This window comes from Halichoerus grypus, chromosome 3 (assembly GCF_964656455.1).
Source record: "Halichoerus grypus chromosome 3, mHalGry1.hap1.1, whole genome shotgun sequence".
Taxonomy (NCBI): Eukaryota; Metazoa; Chordata; class Mammalia; order Carnivora; family Phocidae; genus Halichoerus; species Halichoerus grypus.
In genome coordinates this window covers 110,054,646-110,066,727 of record NC_135714.1, presented here as the reverse complement: position 1 = coordinate 110,066,727, position 12,082 = coordinate 110,054,646, and the positions used below count along the sequence as shown (strand labels likewise).

General features: G+C 36.5%; 1 protein-coding gene across 8 annotated transcripts in view; it reads left to right on the top strand.

Moving 5' to 3' along the window:
* Positions 1-12,082, top strand: part of SCLT1 (sodium channel and clathrin linker 1) — a 202,189-nt gene that overhangs the window by 75,877 nt on the left and 114,230 nt on the right. For all 8 annotated transcript variants that reach the window (XR_013446457.1, XM_078069232.1, XM_078069234.1 and 5 more), the window contains one exon: positions 7,424-7,514. Coding sequence is in view for 7 of the 8 variants with exons in the window: in XM_078069232.1 (XP_077925358.1) it covers positions 7,424-7,514 (91 nt within the window). In the remaining variant the exon portion in view is untranslated. The remainder of the gene's footprint in view (positions 1-7,423; positions 7,515-12,082) is intronic.

Genomic DNA, 12,082 nt, shown 5'->3' with positions numbered 1-12,082 from the left:
GAGGTAGACCTGTAGTGCTACATACTTCCCTCTTAAGACTACATTTTCTTCATCCCAAAGTTTTGGACCATTCTGTTTCCATTTTCATTTGTTTCCATAGATTTTTGTATTTCTCCTTTGCTTTTCTGGTTGACCCATTCTTGGTTAGTAGCGTGTTGTTTAACCTTCATGTATGTGGTCTTTCCAGATTATTTTCTTGTGTTTGATTTCTCATTTCATAGTGTTGTCAGAAAAGGTGCGTGGTATTATTTCAGTCTTCAAATAATTTTCAAATATTTCTTTTCTTTTTTTTTTTAAGATTTTATTTATTTATTTGAGAGAGAGAATGAGAGACAGAGAGCACGAGAGGGAAGAGGGTCAGAGGGAGAAGCAGACCCCCCGCTGAGCAGGGAGCCCGATGTGGGACTCAATCCTGGGACTCCAGGATCATGACCTGAGCCGAAGGCAGTCACTTAACCAACTGAGCCACCCAGGCGCCCAATTTTCAAATATTTCAATCAAGTATTTGTTGGGCCTGTTTTGTGACCAAATATGTGATCCTATCCTGGAGATTGTTCCATGTGCACTTGAAAAGAATGTGTATTCTGCTGTTTTAGGATGGAATGTTCTGAATATATCTGTTAAGTCCATCTGGTCAGTGTGTCATTCAAAGCCATTGTTTTTCTGTTTAGATGATCTGTCCATTAATGTAAGTGGGGTATTAAAGTCCCCTACTGTTATTGTGTTACTGTCAATTAGTTCCTTTATGTTTGTTTTAAAGGCTAGTTTATCCAATATAAGTATTGCTATTCTGGCTTTCTTTTGACATCCATTTGCATGATAATTGGTTTTCCACCCCCTCACTTTCTTTCTTTCTTTCTTTTTTTTTTCTTTTCAAAGACTATTCATCTATCTGACAGATAGAGACACAGCGAGAGAGGGAACACAAGCAGGGGGAAGTGGGAGAGGGAGAAGCAGGCTTCCCGCGGAACAGGGAGCCCGATGTGGGGCTCGATCCCAGGACCATGGGATCATGACCTGAGCCAAAGGCAGACACTTAATGACTGAGCCACCCAGGCGCCCCCCCCCCCCACACTTTCAATCTGCAAGTATCTTTATGTCTAAGATGAGTCTCTTGTAGGCAACATGTAGATGGGTGCTGTTTGTTTGGGTTTTTTTTAATCCATTTGACACCCTCTGTCTTTTGATTGGAGCATTTAGTCCATTTACATTCAAAGCGATTATTGATATGTATTTATTGCCATTTTATCACTTGTTTTGTCACTTTTCTGGTGATTTCCTCTGATCCTTTCTTGTCTTTGTCACTTTTGGTCTCTCCTTTGCACTCCAAGAATCCCCTTTGATATTTCTTGCAGGGCTGGTTTAGTGGTCATGAATTCCTTTGGTTTTTATTTGTCTGGGAAACTCTATCTCTCCTTCTATTCTGATTGACAGCCTTGTTGGATAGAGTATTCTTGGCTGCAGATTTTTCCCATTCAGCCCTTTGACTTTATCATGCCATTCGCTTCTGGTTTGCCAAGTTTCTGTTGTACAATCTCCAGCTAGCCTTGTGGGTTTTCTCTTATAAGCTAAGGACTTCTTTTGTCTTTTTGCTTTTAAGACTTTTTTTCCTTTATCACTGTATTTTGCAAATTTAAATACAGTATGTCTTAGTGTTGGCCTGCTTTTGTTGATTTTGATGAGAGTTCTCTCTGCCTCCTGTATCTGGATGTCTGTTTCCTTCCCTCAATTAGGGAAGTTTTCTGCTATTATTTCTTGAAATAAATTTTCTGCCACCTTTTCTCTCTCTTCTTGGACTCTTAGAATACGAATGTTATTACATACATACAATCTGTTCTCGTATTGCAGAATTCTTCCTATCTTTTATTCAGCTTCACTTTTTCCATTACTTTGTCTTCTAGATCACCAATTCCTTTCTCTGTCTCTTCCAACCTGATGTTCATTGCATCACACTTGTTTCCAATCTCGTTTATTGTATTCTTCATCTCTGATGGATTCTTTTTTAACTCTTTTATCTCTGTGGTAAGTGTCTCACTGATGTCTTCTATTTTTCTCAAGCCTGCTAAGTATCCTTATGATTGTTGCTTTAAATTCTTCATCAGACATGTTGCTTATATCTGTTTTGCTTAGATATCTGGCCATGGTCTTATCCTTTTCTTTCATTTGGGATAAATTCCTCCATCTTAGTATTTTGTCTAATCTCTGCCTTCTTCTGTGTGTTAGAAAAGCCAGTTACTTCTCCTGCTTCTGAAAGTACTGGGCTTATGAAGAAGAAATCATGTAGTACCCAGGGTTTGGCACTTCAGGGAGTGTCTCCACTGTGTACTGAGTATGCTCTGCTATTGTGTTTTGGCTGCTCTGTCCTTCAGGCCAGTCTTCTGCAGAGGCTTTCCTAGCCTCCTGTGGGCAGTATTTGGTCCGTGACTGAATGTAGTGAGTTTTAATGAGGTGTGCTCTGGTCTGCCTGTGAAATGAGACCTGATACCACCTCCACCAGAACTGAGGCCCTAAATCTAAATCTGTTCTCGTTTTGCAGGACCCTCTGGTCTGGAGACATGGTGTGGGCAGGGGTCTGTGCTGGTCTTCTGGAGTAGGGGCCCACCATGCTGAGACAGAGACAAGTTTGACTAAGAAGGGCAGTTCCACCAGAGCTCAGGGGGTTGGGGTTTGGTAAAAGCACCTTAGGCAGCCAATATTCACGCTGTGCTGCTTCCCACAGGTGGCTTTGTATTTATGTTGAGGGGTGGGGGAGGGAAATGGCACCAGCCAGCTCCTGTGTTTTCAGAGAGATGTCTCGGTGAATGCTGCCTCTCAGGGATGCACTCTGAGGAGAGCAAATAATCTCCCCATACATTCTGCAGATCACTGTTTCTGTGCTGTCTGCTCCCAGTTGTTTACCTGCCTTCTCTCTAGGGGCAGCACAGTGCCCTCTAGACTCTATCCCAGTAAAGCCCACCGACCTTTAAAATTCTAGTGCTTTGGGCGCCTGGGTAGCTCAGTCCTTAAGCATCTGCCTTCGGCTCAGGTCATGATCCCAGGGTCCTGGGATCAAGCCCCACGTCAGGTTCCCTGCTCTGTGGGAAGCCTGCTTCTCCCTCCCCCACTCCTCCTGCTTGTGTTCCCTCTCTTGCTGTCTCTCTCTGTCAAATAAAATCTTTAAAAAGATAAATAAATAAATAAAATTCCAATGCTTTAAGCCCTGCTGGTTCCAAGAACTCAGAATTCAACCCTTTTCATTTTCTAAGCCAATGGGGAAATGTTATCCTTGTGTGTTCCCCTGTGTACTCCCCCTCTCTTGTCCTTCTCCTTGACCACCACCCCTTCCCTTCTGCAGCACCCGTGATCCATTTCTCCCCTAAACCTTGTCTCTGCACTTCCTACCTTTTTCAGTGTGGCCTCTTCTCTCCCTTTAGTTGTAGAGTTTCTTCTGTCTCCATGTCAATTTCTGGGGTATTTAGGATGATTTGATAGTTATCTAGTTGTGTTTGTGGGACGAGATGAGCCTAGAGTCCTCTTACTCCACAGCTGTGTTCCTCTCTGCTAATCAAATCCCAGAAATTTTAAATTGTTTGACAAGGAAGCATACCAGAAAATGAAATACTATGCATTCAAAAACTATTGCTTTGGAGCAAAAAATAAATATATGAGTAGTTATAACATTAAAATTGTTAATATTTAGTTATTCTTATTTCTTTTTTATCAAATGTGTTTTTCTAAAAAGAAAACTATTTTTGTCTTTTATAAAATTATGTCCATAAAGAGACATATATCTAAGACATTTGCATGTAAAATAGTATAAACATATAGTTATTAAACTTCCTTCAGAAAATAAAATTAGTATTTTTGTTGATTTCTTTAAAGGTTTCACAAGTTTGAATATTTGAAAGGAACGACAGGTTTCTGCAGAGCATACTCACATAAGGCTTTTATTTTATTTATTTATTTATTTTTAATTTAAGGCAGTTTAAAAAAAGGCATAAACAAGCATAGGGGGTACAGGTGACATTCAGCCACAAGCACCCTTAGGGTCTCTAGACAAAAACATGCTTTGTCTCCAGATTCAGTTACCAAGATGTGTCTTTTTTTGCCCCTCTGCTCACATAGTCCATCCCTGTTGTCTAACCAGTCCGAGGTGAAAACCATCAGTAGACAAATCCTGTTTGGGGGTTACCAGGTGGGATTCAGACTTTAAGCAGCACATCATAAATACTACTTTCCATTTTTTAGCCAAGAGTTAAGGCTAGAAATTCAAGCATCCCAAAGCTTTCTCAGCTGTAATCTAGCTCTACCACACAGTTCTTGACAATTTAAATTCTTAAAAACGGCAAAATTATGATAATAGTTTGCATTTGTATAAACTACAATAAAGTTTATAAAAGTGCTTTAATATGCATTAACTTATTTGAACTTTATGTTAATTTTGTGAGCTATACAGGAAAATTGTTCTTAATCTCTATTTTACAGCTACAGTTCTGAGACTCAGAAAGGTTAAGTGATTGGCCCAGTTCACATGGCTTTTGTGGTGGTGGAGTAAGGTCCAGAAGACAGACCTTAAAACTTTTATTCTAGAATATTTTTTAGTATTTCATGCCGGAAGTAGAAGGAAGTATTTAGTTCATTTCTATCTTGTGAAACAAGGTAGGAATAAACATATATGTATTTTGTATATATTTTTTAATATATAGTTTATATATAGTTTTGTATATAGTTTTATATATATCATGTGTATGTGTGTGTGTGTGTGTATATATATATACATATATATATATACAGTTTCTGTTACCTAATAATTATCTGATACATTTTAGCTACTGTTAGATTTTTATTTCCTACTGTCTTATATATATATATATATATATATATACATATATACACACACACACACACACACACACACACACACATGAATATCAAATTGGATATGCAGGATCTAAAGTAAAATATCAAGATATAAGTTGTAACTGTTACTCTTTATCTCCTTTCCTTTTATGCTTTTTCATTGATTTATGACATATTTACATGTCTTCCATATGCCAGGTACTGTGCTATCTCCTGAGGATTTAAAATTAATAAAATGTGATTCTTGCCTTTAATGGTCTTATATTCCATTTTTTTAATAAACTCTACAATTCCACAAGGAAGTATGTGTTAATGTACAAAGTATTATGTATTATGCAGACTGGCATTATAAGGTCTTTTGCCTAGGAGAAGTTAGGGAAGACTGGAGATGAAGAGTCTTTTGAGCTAAGTCTTGAAGATTTTTGAGGAATATATCAGAAAAAGAGGGAGTTTAGTTCAGTCAAACGTGAAAAAATAGACAAGGATCTGTTTTAAGAAACAGTTAGTGCTCTGTTATACTTGAAACATAAATTAACATGAAGGGAATTGGCAAGAGATGAGACTGCTTGGGGCCAAATGATGATTAGCCTTATATGCCATGCAGAGGAGTGTTGATTGTGTGCCCAAAGAAGTAGGGAATCCAGAAAATGTTATTAAACAAGGATTTTTAACAGTAGCTAACCTTAATTTGCAGATAAGATGCATTATAGAAATTGAATTAAGGAAGAGACCCATAGTGAGGACTTCAGTTTGGAAACTGTTGGACTAGTACTGGAAGTAATGATGGGACCAAAGGTTGGGCCATGAAATGGAAATGAAATACACAATTGAAAGACAATTTAGAAGTAGAATCATTAGGAAAATTAGAAATCAGGAGACCATCTATTGTAGGGTCTTGGTCTTTGCAGATTATCTAATCCACCTCCCTGTTGTTGGACATAAAATAGCTGAGACACTTGTGGTCAGGTGAATTGCCTTAGGCCACATTCCTAGTTAGTGACAGAACTAGGTTCCTGACTCTGGGGTTTTCCATATTGCATCCTATTCTGATTGTCTCTCTAACTGATCTTTTTTTTTTTCTTAATCATGCCATGGCCTTACTTAAGTATCTCACTACTTAATTTTTTCCTTTTAAAATATACAGGATGTTATAAATGGTAGGTTCATTTATTGATTCATATGATAATTGCAGTCCTGAAATTATCTCTAACCTTGAGGGAGATTTAAAATACATTGGTATAAGGTGGTTTTTGGTTTCAGCTTTGTTGTTGGTGAACCATTTTGCAAGTAGAAAAAAGTCCATTTTATGTCTGATAAATTCAGATTTTTATAAATTAGATTTATTCAAAACAAAGCATTTTCCTAAAGTGCTTAATTTTATATTATTGGAACCATTTTTTTTTGTAGACAGTGTATCATAGAGAACTCTGTTTAAATACCAGTTTCATTACTTAATTTGTGAATCCTTGGGCAAGTTGGTAAATCTCTGTCAACCTCACTCTCGACTTTAGTTTGGTGGAATAGTCTTAATAATACTTAATTCACAGAGAAAGTTAATTGTACTAAGTGAGATGATTGCAAAGCATTTATGACAGTTTCTGTTACCTAGTAATTATCTGATACATTTTAGCTACTGTTAGATTTTTATTTCCTATTGTCTTATGCTAATCAGTAATGTAATATATAAATACTGTTAGCTAAAAGTAAATCAATTAACATATACTGTGAATTTCTCATCAAATAATTTTTTAAGCCCAAGAGCACTAAAATGGTTGATTTATAATACCTACATAAAATATAATTAAGAAATAAATATGGGCAGTTCCTACACTAAAGTAGCTTTGTTCCTAAATATGTTTATGTTTTTTACATAATCCAAGTGTTTTGTTTCATACTTAATGCTTAATTGGTAGGATATTAAAAATCTTTTTTTCTGTTTCAGAAAGTCTTATTATTCTAAAATCTTTTTCTGTGGGGAGTCAAGAAGATATTGAAACTTATTTGATACTAATGGAACATTCAAAAAACTTGTTATTTTTGTCCTTTGCAACTACAATTTCTAAAAAAATTAACTATTATACTATCTTGAGACAAATGTTTGAATTCATTATATTAAGTGGTTATATAATACATACTCCTGGTGTTTAAGGAGTGATCAAATATTGAAGCTTTGGTTCATTTTCATAGAAAAGCCAATCAGTGATACTTCTTTAACTCTATAAATTCAGGAAGTTATTAATGTAACGATATTCTACTTAGCACTGCCATTCTTGTTAGGTAATTTACTAAGATGATAAAGTGCTTTTTCATGAAATATGAATCATTTGAGTATGAAATATAATTTATCCAAATAAAGTATTAATGACTCCCACTTTATACCCCTGCCCTTCACCTATACTTTTCCTCTTTACTCTTCCACATGCATTTTATCAGTAATAAAGCAATCTTTCAGTATCTTCCCCTTAGATCCATTTTTAGGTGCATAAGAGTTACTAATGATTTTACCAAATTTAGATTTCTTTTCTAGCTTTTTTAATTCTTTATGGCCTATGAAAAGTGTTTATTAACTTACTTTCTATTTTAGGCAAGCCAAGTTAGATATGAGAGTTGCAGCAGCAAAAGTGGAAGAGTTAAATAACATGGCTGAAAATCTTCAAGGACAAATGCAAAAGAAGGTATTTTCCTATTTCTAAGACAACTGGAAGCCTATAGCTTAGTTTTCTGTGAATTTTATTAATATTTTTTGGATTAGGTGTTAAAGAGGGTTGCTGGAAAATAAATTAAAAATCACTTTATTGCTCTCTAAATATAAAATATGAAATTAGGAAGCTAAATTATGATTTTGGAAATTACTTCCATTCACTTTATCCTGAGTCAGTAAAACATTGTAATCATTCCTAGATACATCATTACTGAAAGACATATTAAGGCAAGATGAAGTTTGATTAATTGGTAATACATAGATAAAAAGAAGCATGTAATACTACATTTTGTGTTATTTATGGAAATACTTATTGGCATAAGAGACCCTGGTTTTTATGTGTAATAGTGACATTTCAGGAAGGTGTCAAGGAAAGGTCAGGCTTTAGATTTAGGTGGATATAATTATTAAAAATTCTAGCTGTGGTATTTACTAGCTGTGTAACTTTTCTAAGCCTTATTTCCTAATCGGTGAAAGTTGATTATAGATTTCTAATAATGGTGATTCGTGAAAGGCTTATGTAAAACTTCCCATAGATAACAGTTATAAAACTTGGATACATTCTTTAAAACACTGGGACACACCCAAAAACAGAAAGACACTGAAAGAGGTATGAATTGTAAGTTTTTGAATTTCTGACCTGAGAGTTCTTGCCAGCCGCCATAGCTGTGGCTTCAGAAAACAACAGCTTTATATGGACTTAAACAGCCAAGATCAAAGTTAAAGGTAGGAAAAGCAGTTGAAAATTTAAAGAAGAAATATTGGCAACAAAAGAACAACAACAACAAAAAACAGAGAGAGAAACCTAAATTCTGAGTATAAACTCTGACCAGATCCATGGCTGACAGCCAAAGTATGCATATAGGGGTAGGAGAGGGAGTTGAGTGAAAAAGTAGGCAGGGATCTGAAAGAAAACTACTCTTGAAAGATAGAGCTATATGGAACTATATATCTGAGTTTACCACTTCTTATAATTGATTGCATTCCTGAAATGTGTGCTGTTCAAGCAGCAGAAAGCTGAAGCCTTAATGTTTGTATCAGAGGACAGAGCCCAAAGCAGGCAGAGCAGCTTGAAATTACAGAGGAATCTCCAAGACCAACAAAATCATAAAGAGGATGAGCCCTACCCCTGCCCAAACTTGACCAATCCTTTAAGTATGTAGGCACAAGAGAATTTCCAGGAAGCCTAGGTAAAAAAGCAACCATGGAAAGAAACAAGAACTGATTACATATGGCAGCTGCTGCATACTATAGGGGAAACATTCCAGAGCTTGAATCGAGGCAAGATAATTGCCTCCTTGAACAGAAAAACTAATAATCCTCAAGAACAAAACAGAATCGAAAGTAACTGCAATGCATTATCTGTATTATCCAGTTTTCAACCAAAACTCTCTAGACAGGAAAGTGTGACTGATGGGGCTGGGGTAGGGGAAGCAAAGCAGTCCATAGAAATTCACTCTCAGCAGACCTAGCTCTTGGATTTAGCAGGCAAAGGCTTCAAATAAGCGGTTATAAATATGTTCAAGGAATTAAAGAAAGTGTGTATTTAAGTTAGAGTAAAATAAGGCTTCAGTGATGGAGCAGATAGAGAATTTTAACTAAGAAATAGAAAATAATTTTAAAAATAGAAATTCTGGAGTTTAAAAGTACAGCAACCAAAATAAAAATTTAATTGGATGGGTTCAAGAATAGATTGGAAAAAGCAGAAGAAATAAGCAATGAACTTGAAGACAAATCAACAGAAATTTTCCTATCCAAAAAACAGAGTTTAATTTTTCAAAGTGCTGGAACAAACAATCCTAAAATTTGTATGGACTCAGAAAAGACCCCAAATCGCCAAGGAAACGTTGAAAAAGAAAAACAAAGCTGGGGGCATCACGTTGCCCGATTTCAAGCTATATTACAAAGCTGTGATCACCAAGACAGCATGGTACTGGCACAAAAACAGACATACAGACCAATGGAACAGAATAGAGAACCCAGATATGGACCCTCAACTCTATGGTCAAATAATCTTTGACAAAGCAGGAAAAAACATGCAATGGAAAAAAGACAGTCTCTTCAATAAATGATGCTGGGAAAATTGGACAACCACATGCAGAAGAATGAAACTCGATCATTCTCTAACACCATTCACAAAGATAAACTCAAAGTGGATGAAAGACCTCAATGTGAGACAGGAATACATCAAAATCCTAGGGGAGAACATAGGCAGGAACCTCTTTGACATCAGCCACAGCAACTTCTTTCAAGATACATCTCCAAAAGCTAGTGAAACAAAAGCAAAAGTGACATTTTGGGACTTCATCAAGATAAAAGTCTTCTGCACAGCAAAGGGAGCAGTCAACAAAACAAAGAGGCAACCCACAGAATGGGAGAAGATATTTGCAAATGACACTATAGATAAAGGACTGGTATCCAAGATCTATAAAGAACTTCTCAAACTCAACACCCAAAACACAAATAATCAAGTCAAAAAGTGGGCAGAAGATATGAAAAGACACTCCTCTGAAGAAGACATACAAATGGCTAACAGACACATGAAAAAATGTTCATCATCATTAGCCATCAGGGAAATTCAAATCAAAACCACATGAGATACCACCTTACACCAGTTAGAATGGCAAAAATTGACAGGGAAAGAAAAACAAATGTTGGAGAGGTTGTGAGAAAGGGGAACTCTCTTACACTGTTGGTGGGAACGCAAGTTGGTACAGCCACTTTGGAAAACAGTGTGGAGGTTCCTCAAAAATTTAAAAATAGAGCTACCCTATGACCCAGCAATTGCACTCCTGGGTATTTACCCCAGAGACACAGATGTAGTGAAAAGAAGGGCCATATGCACCCCAATGTTCATAGCAGCAATGTCCACAATAGCCAAACTGTGGAAAGAGCCGAGATGCCCTTCAACAGATGAATGGATAAAGAAGATGTGGTCCATATATACAATGGAATATTACTCAGCCATCAGAAAGGATGAATACCCAACTTTTACATCAACATGGATGGGACTGGAGGAGATTATGCTAAGTGCAATAAGTCAAGCAGAGAAAGTCAATTATCCTATGGTTTCACTTATTTGTGGAACATAAGGAATAGCATGGAGGACATTAGGGGAAGGAAGGGAAAAATGAGGGGGGGGGAATTGGAGGGAGAGATGAACCATGAGACTCTGAGAAACAAACAGGGTTTTAGAGGGGGCGGATGGGGGGATTGGTTAGCCCAGTGATGGGTATTAAGGAGGGCACATACTGCATGGAGCACTGGGTGTTATATGAAAACAATGGATCGTGGATCACCACATCAAAAACCAATGATGTATTGTATGGTGACTAACATAACATAATAAAATTTAAAAAAAAAAAAAAGTTTAAAAGATGGAAGAAAAATGGGTGGCTCAGTCGGTTAAGCGGCTGGCTCTTGATTTCAGCTCAGGTCATGACCCAGAGTCCTGGGATCAAGCCCCGCATCGGGCTTCTTGCTCAGCAGGGAGCCTGCTTCTCCCTCTCCCTCTGCCTGCCACTCTCCCCTGCTTGTGCGCGCTCTCTCTCTCTCTCTCTCTCTGTGTCAAATAACTAAATAAAAATATTTAAAATAAAAGATGGAAGAAAAATGAACAAGACCTCAGAGATTTGGGGGAAAATACGAAGCAAGCCAACAGGAATGTAATTGGAATTGCAGAAGGGACAGGGACAGAAAAGATGTTTAAAGAAATAATGGCTGGAAACTTCCAAAATTTGGTGGAAAACAGGTAGGATAAACACAAAGAAAATTACTTCTACACATCATTACAATACTGACTGCCAGTTATAAAGTGAAAACTTGAATTCAGCAACAGGAAAATGGCATGAACGGAGGAACAGTGGTAAGAGTAATGGCTGACTTCTTACAAGAAACGTGGAAGCAAAAAACATTGGAATAATATATTTGAAGTGTTGAAGGGAAAAAAATGCTCACTAAGAATTCCATGTCCAGTGAAACTGTACTTCAAAAATGAAGGTAAAATAAAGACATTTTCAGATAAATGACACTGAGAATTTGTCACTAGCAGAGCTGTTATTCAAAGAATGCCAAAAGAAATTCTTTAGGCTAAAAGGAAAGGACACCAGATGGTGACTCAGATATATATAGGAAGAAATTAAGAGGAACAACAATTGTAAATATGAAATATTTTTGTACATTTTTTTTCTTATTAATACCTTAAAATATATGACTGCTTTAAAGGAGAATTGAGCAATGTATGTGATGGATTTATTTATTTTTCTTTTTTTTAATTTAAATTCAATTAATTAACATACCATGTATTACCAGTTTCAGAGGTAGAGTTCAATGATCTCTACCTATGTGATGGATTTGTAAAGTCGCAGATGTAATAGAACAATGCACTCAAGACTAGGATGGTACATGGAGATAAATACATTGTTGCAAGGTTCCTATGTTTTCTCTGAACTAGATATTAACTCTGAATAAATTGGGTTGAGTTAAAGATACATACTGTAATTTCTAGAGCAACTACTAAAAATTAATTCAAAGAGATATAGC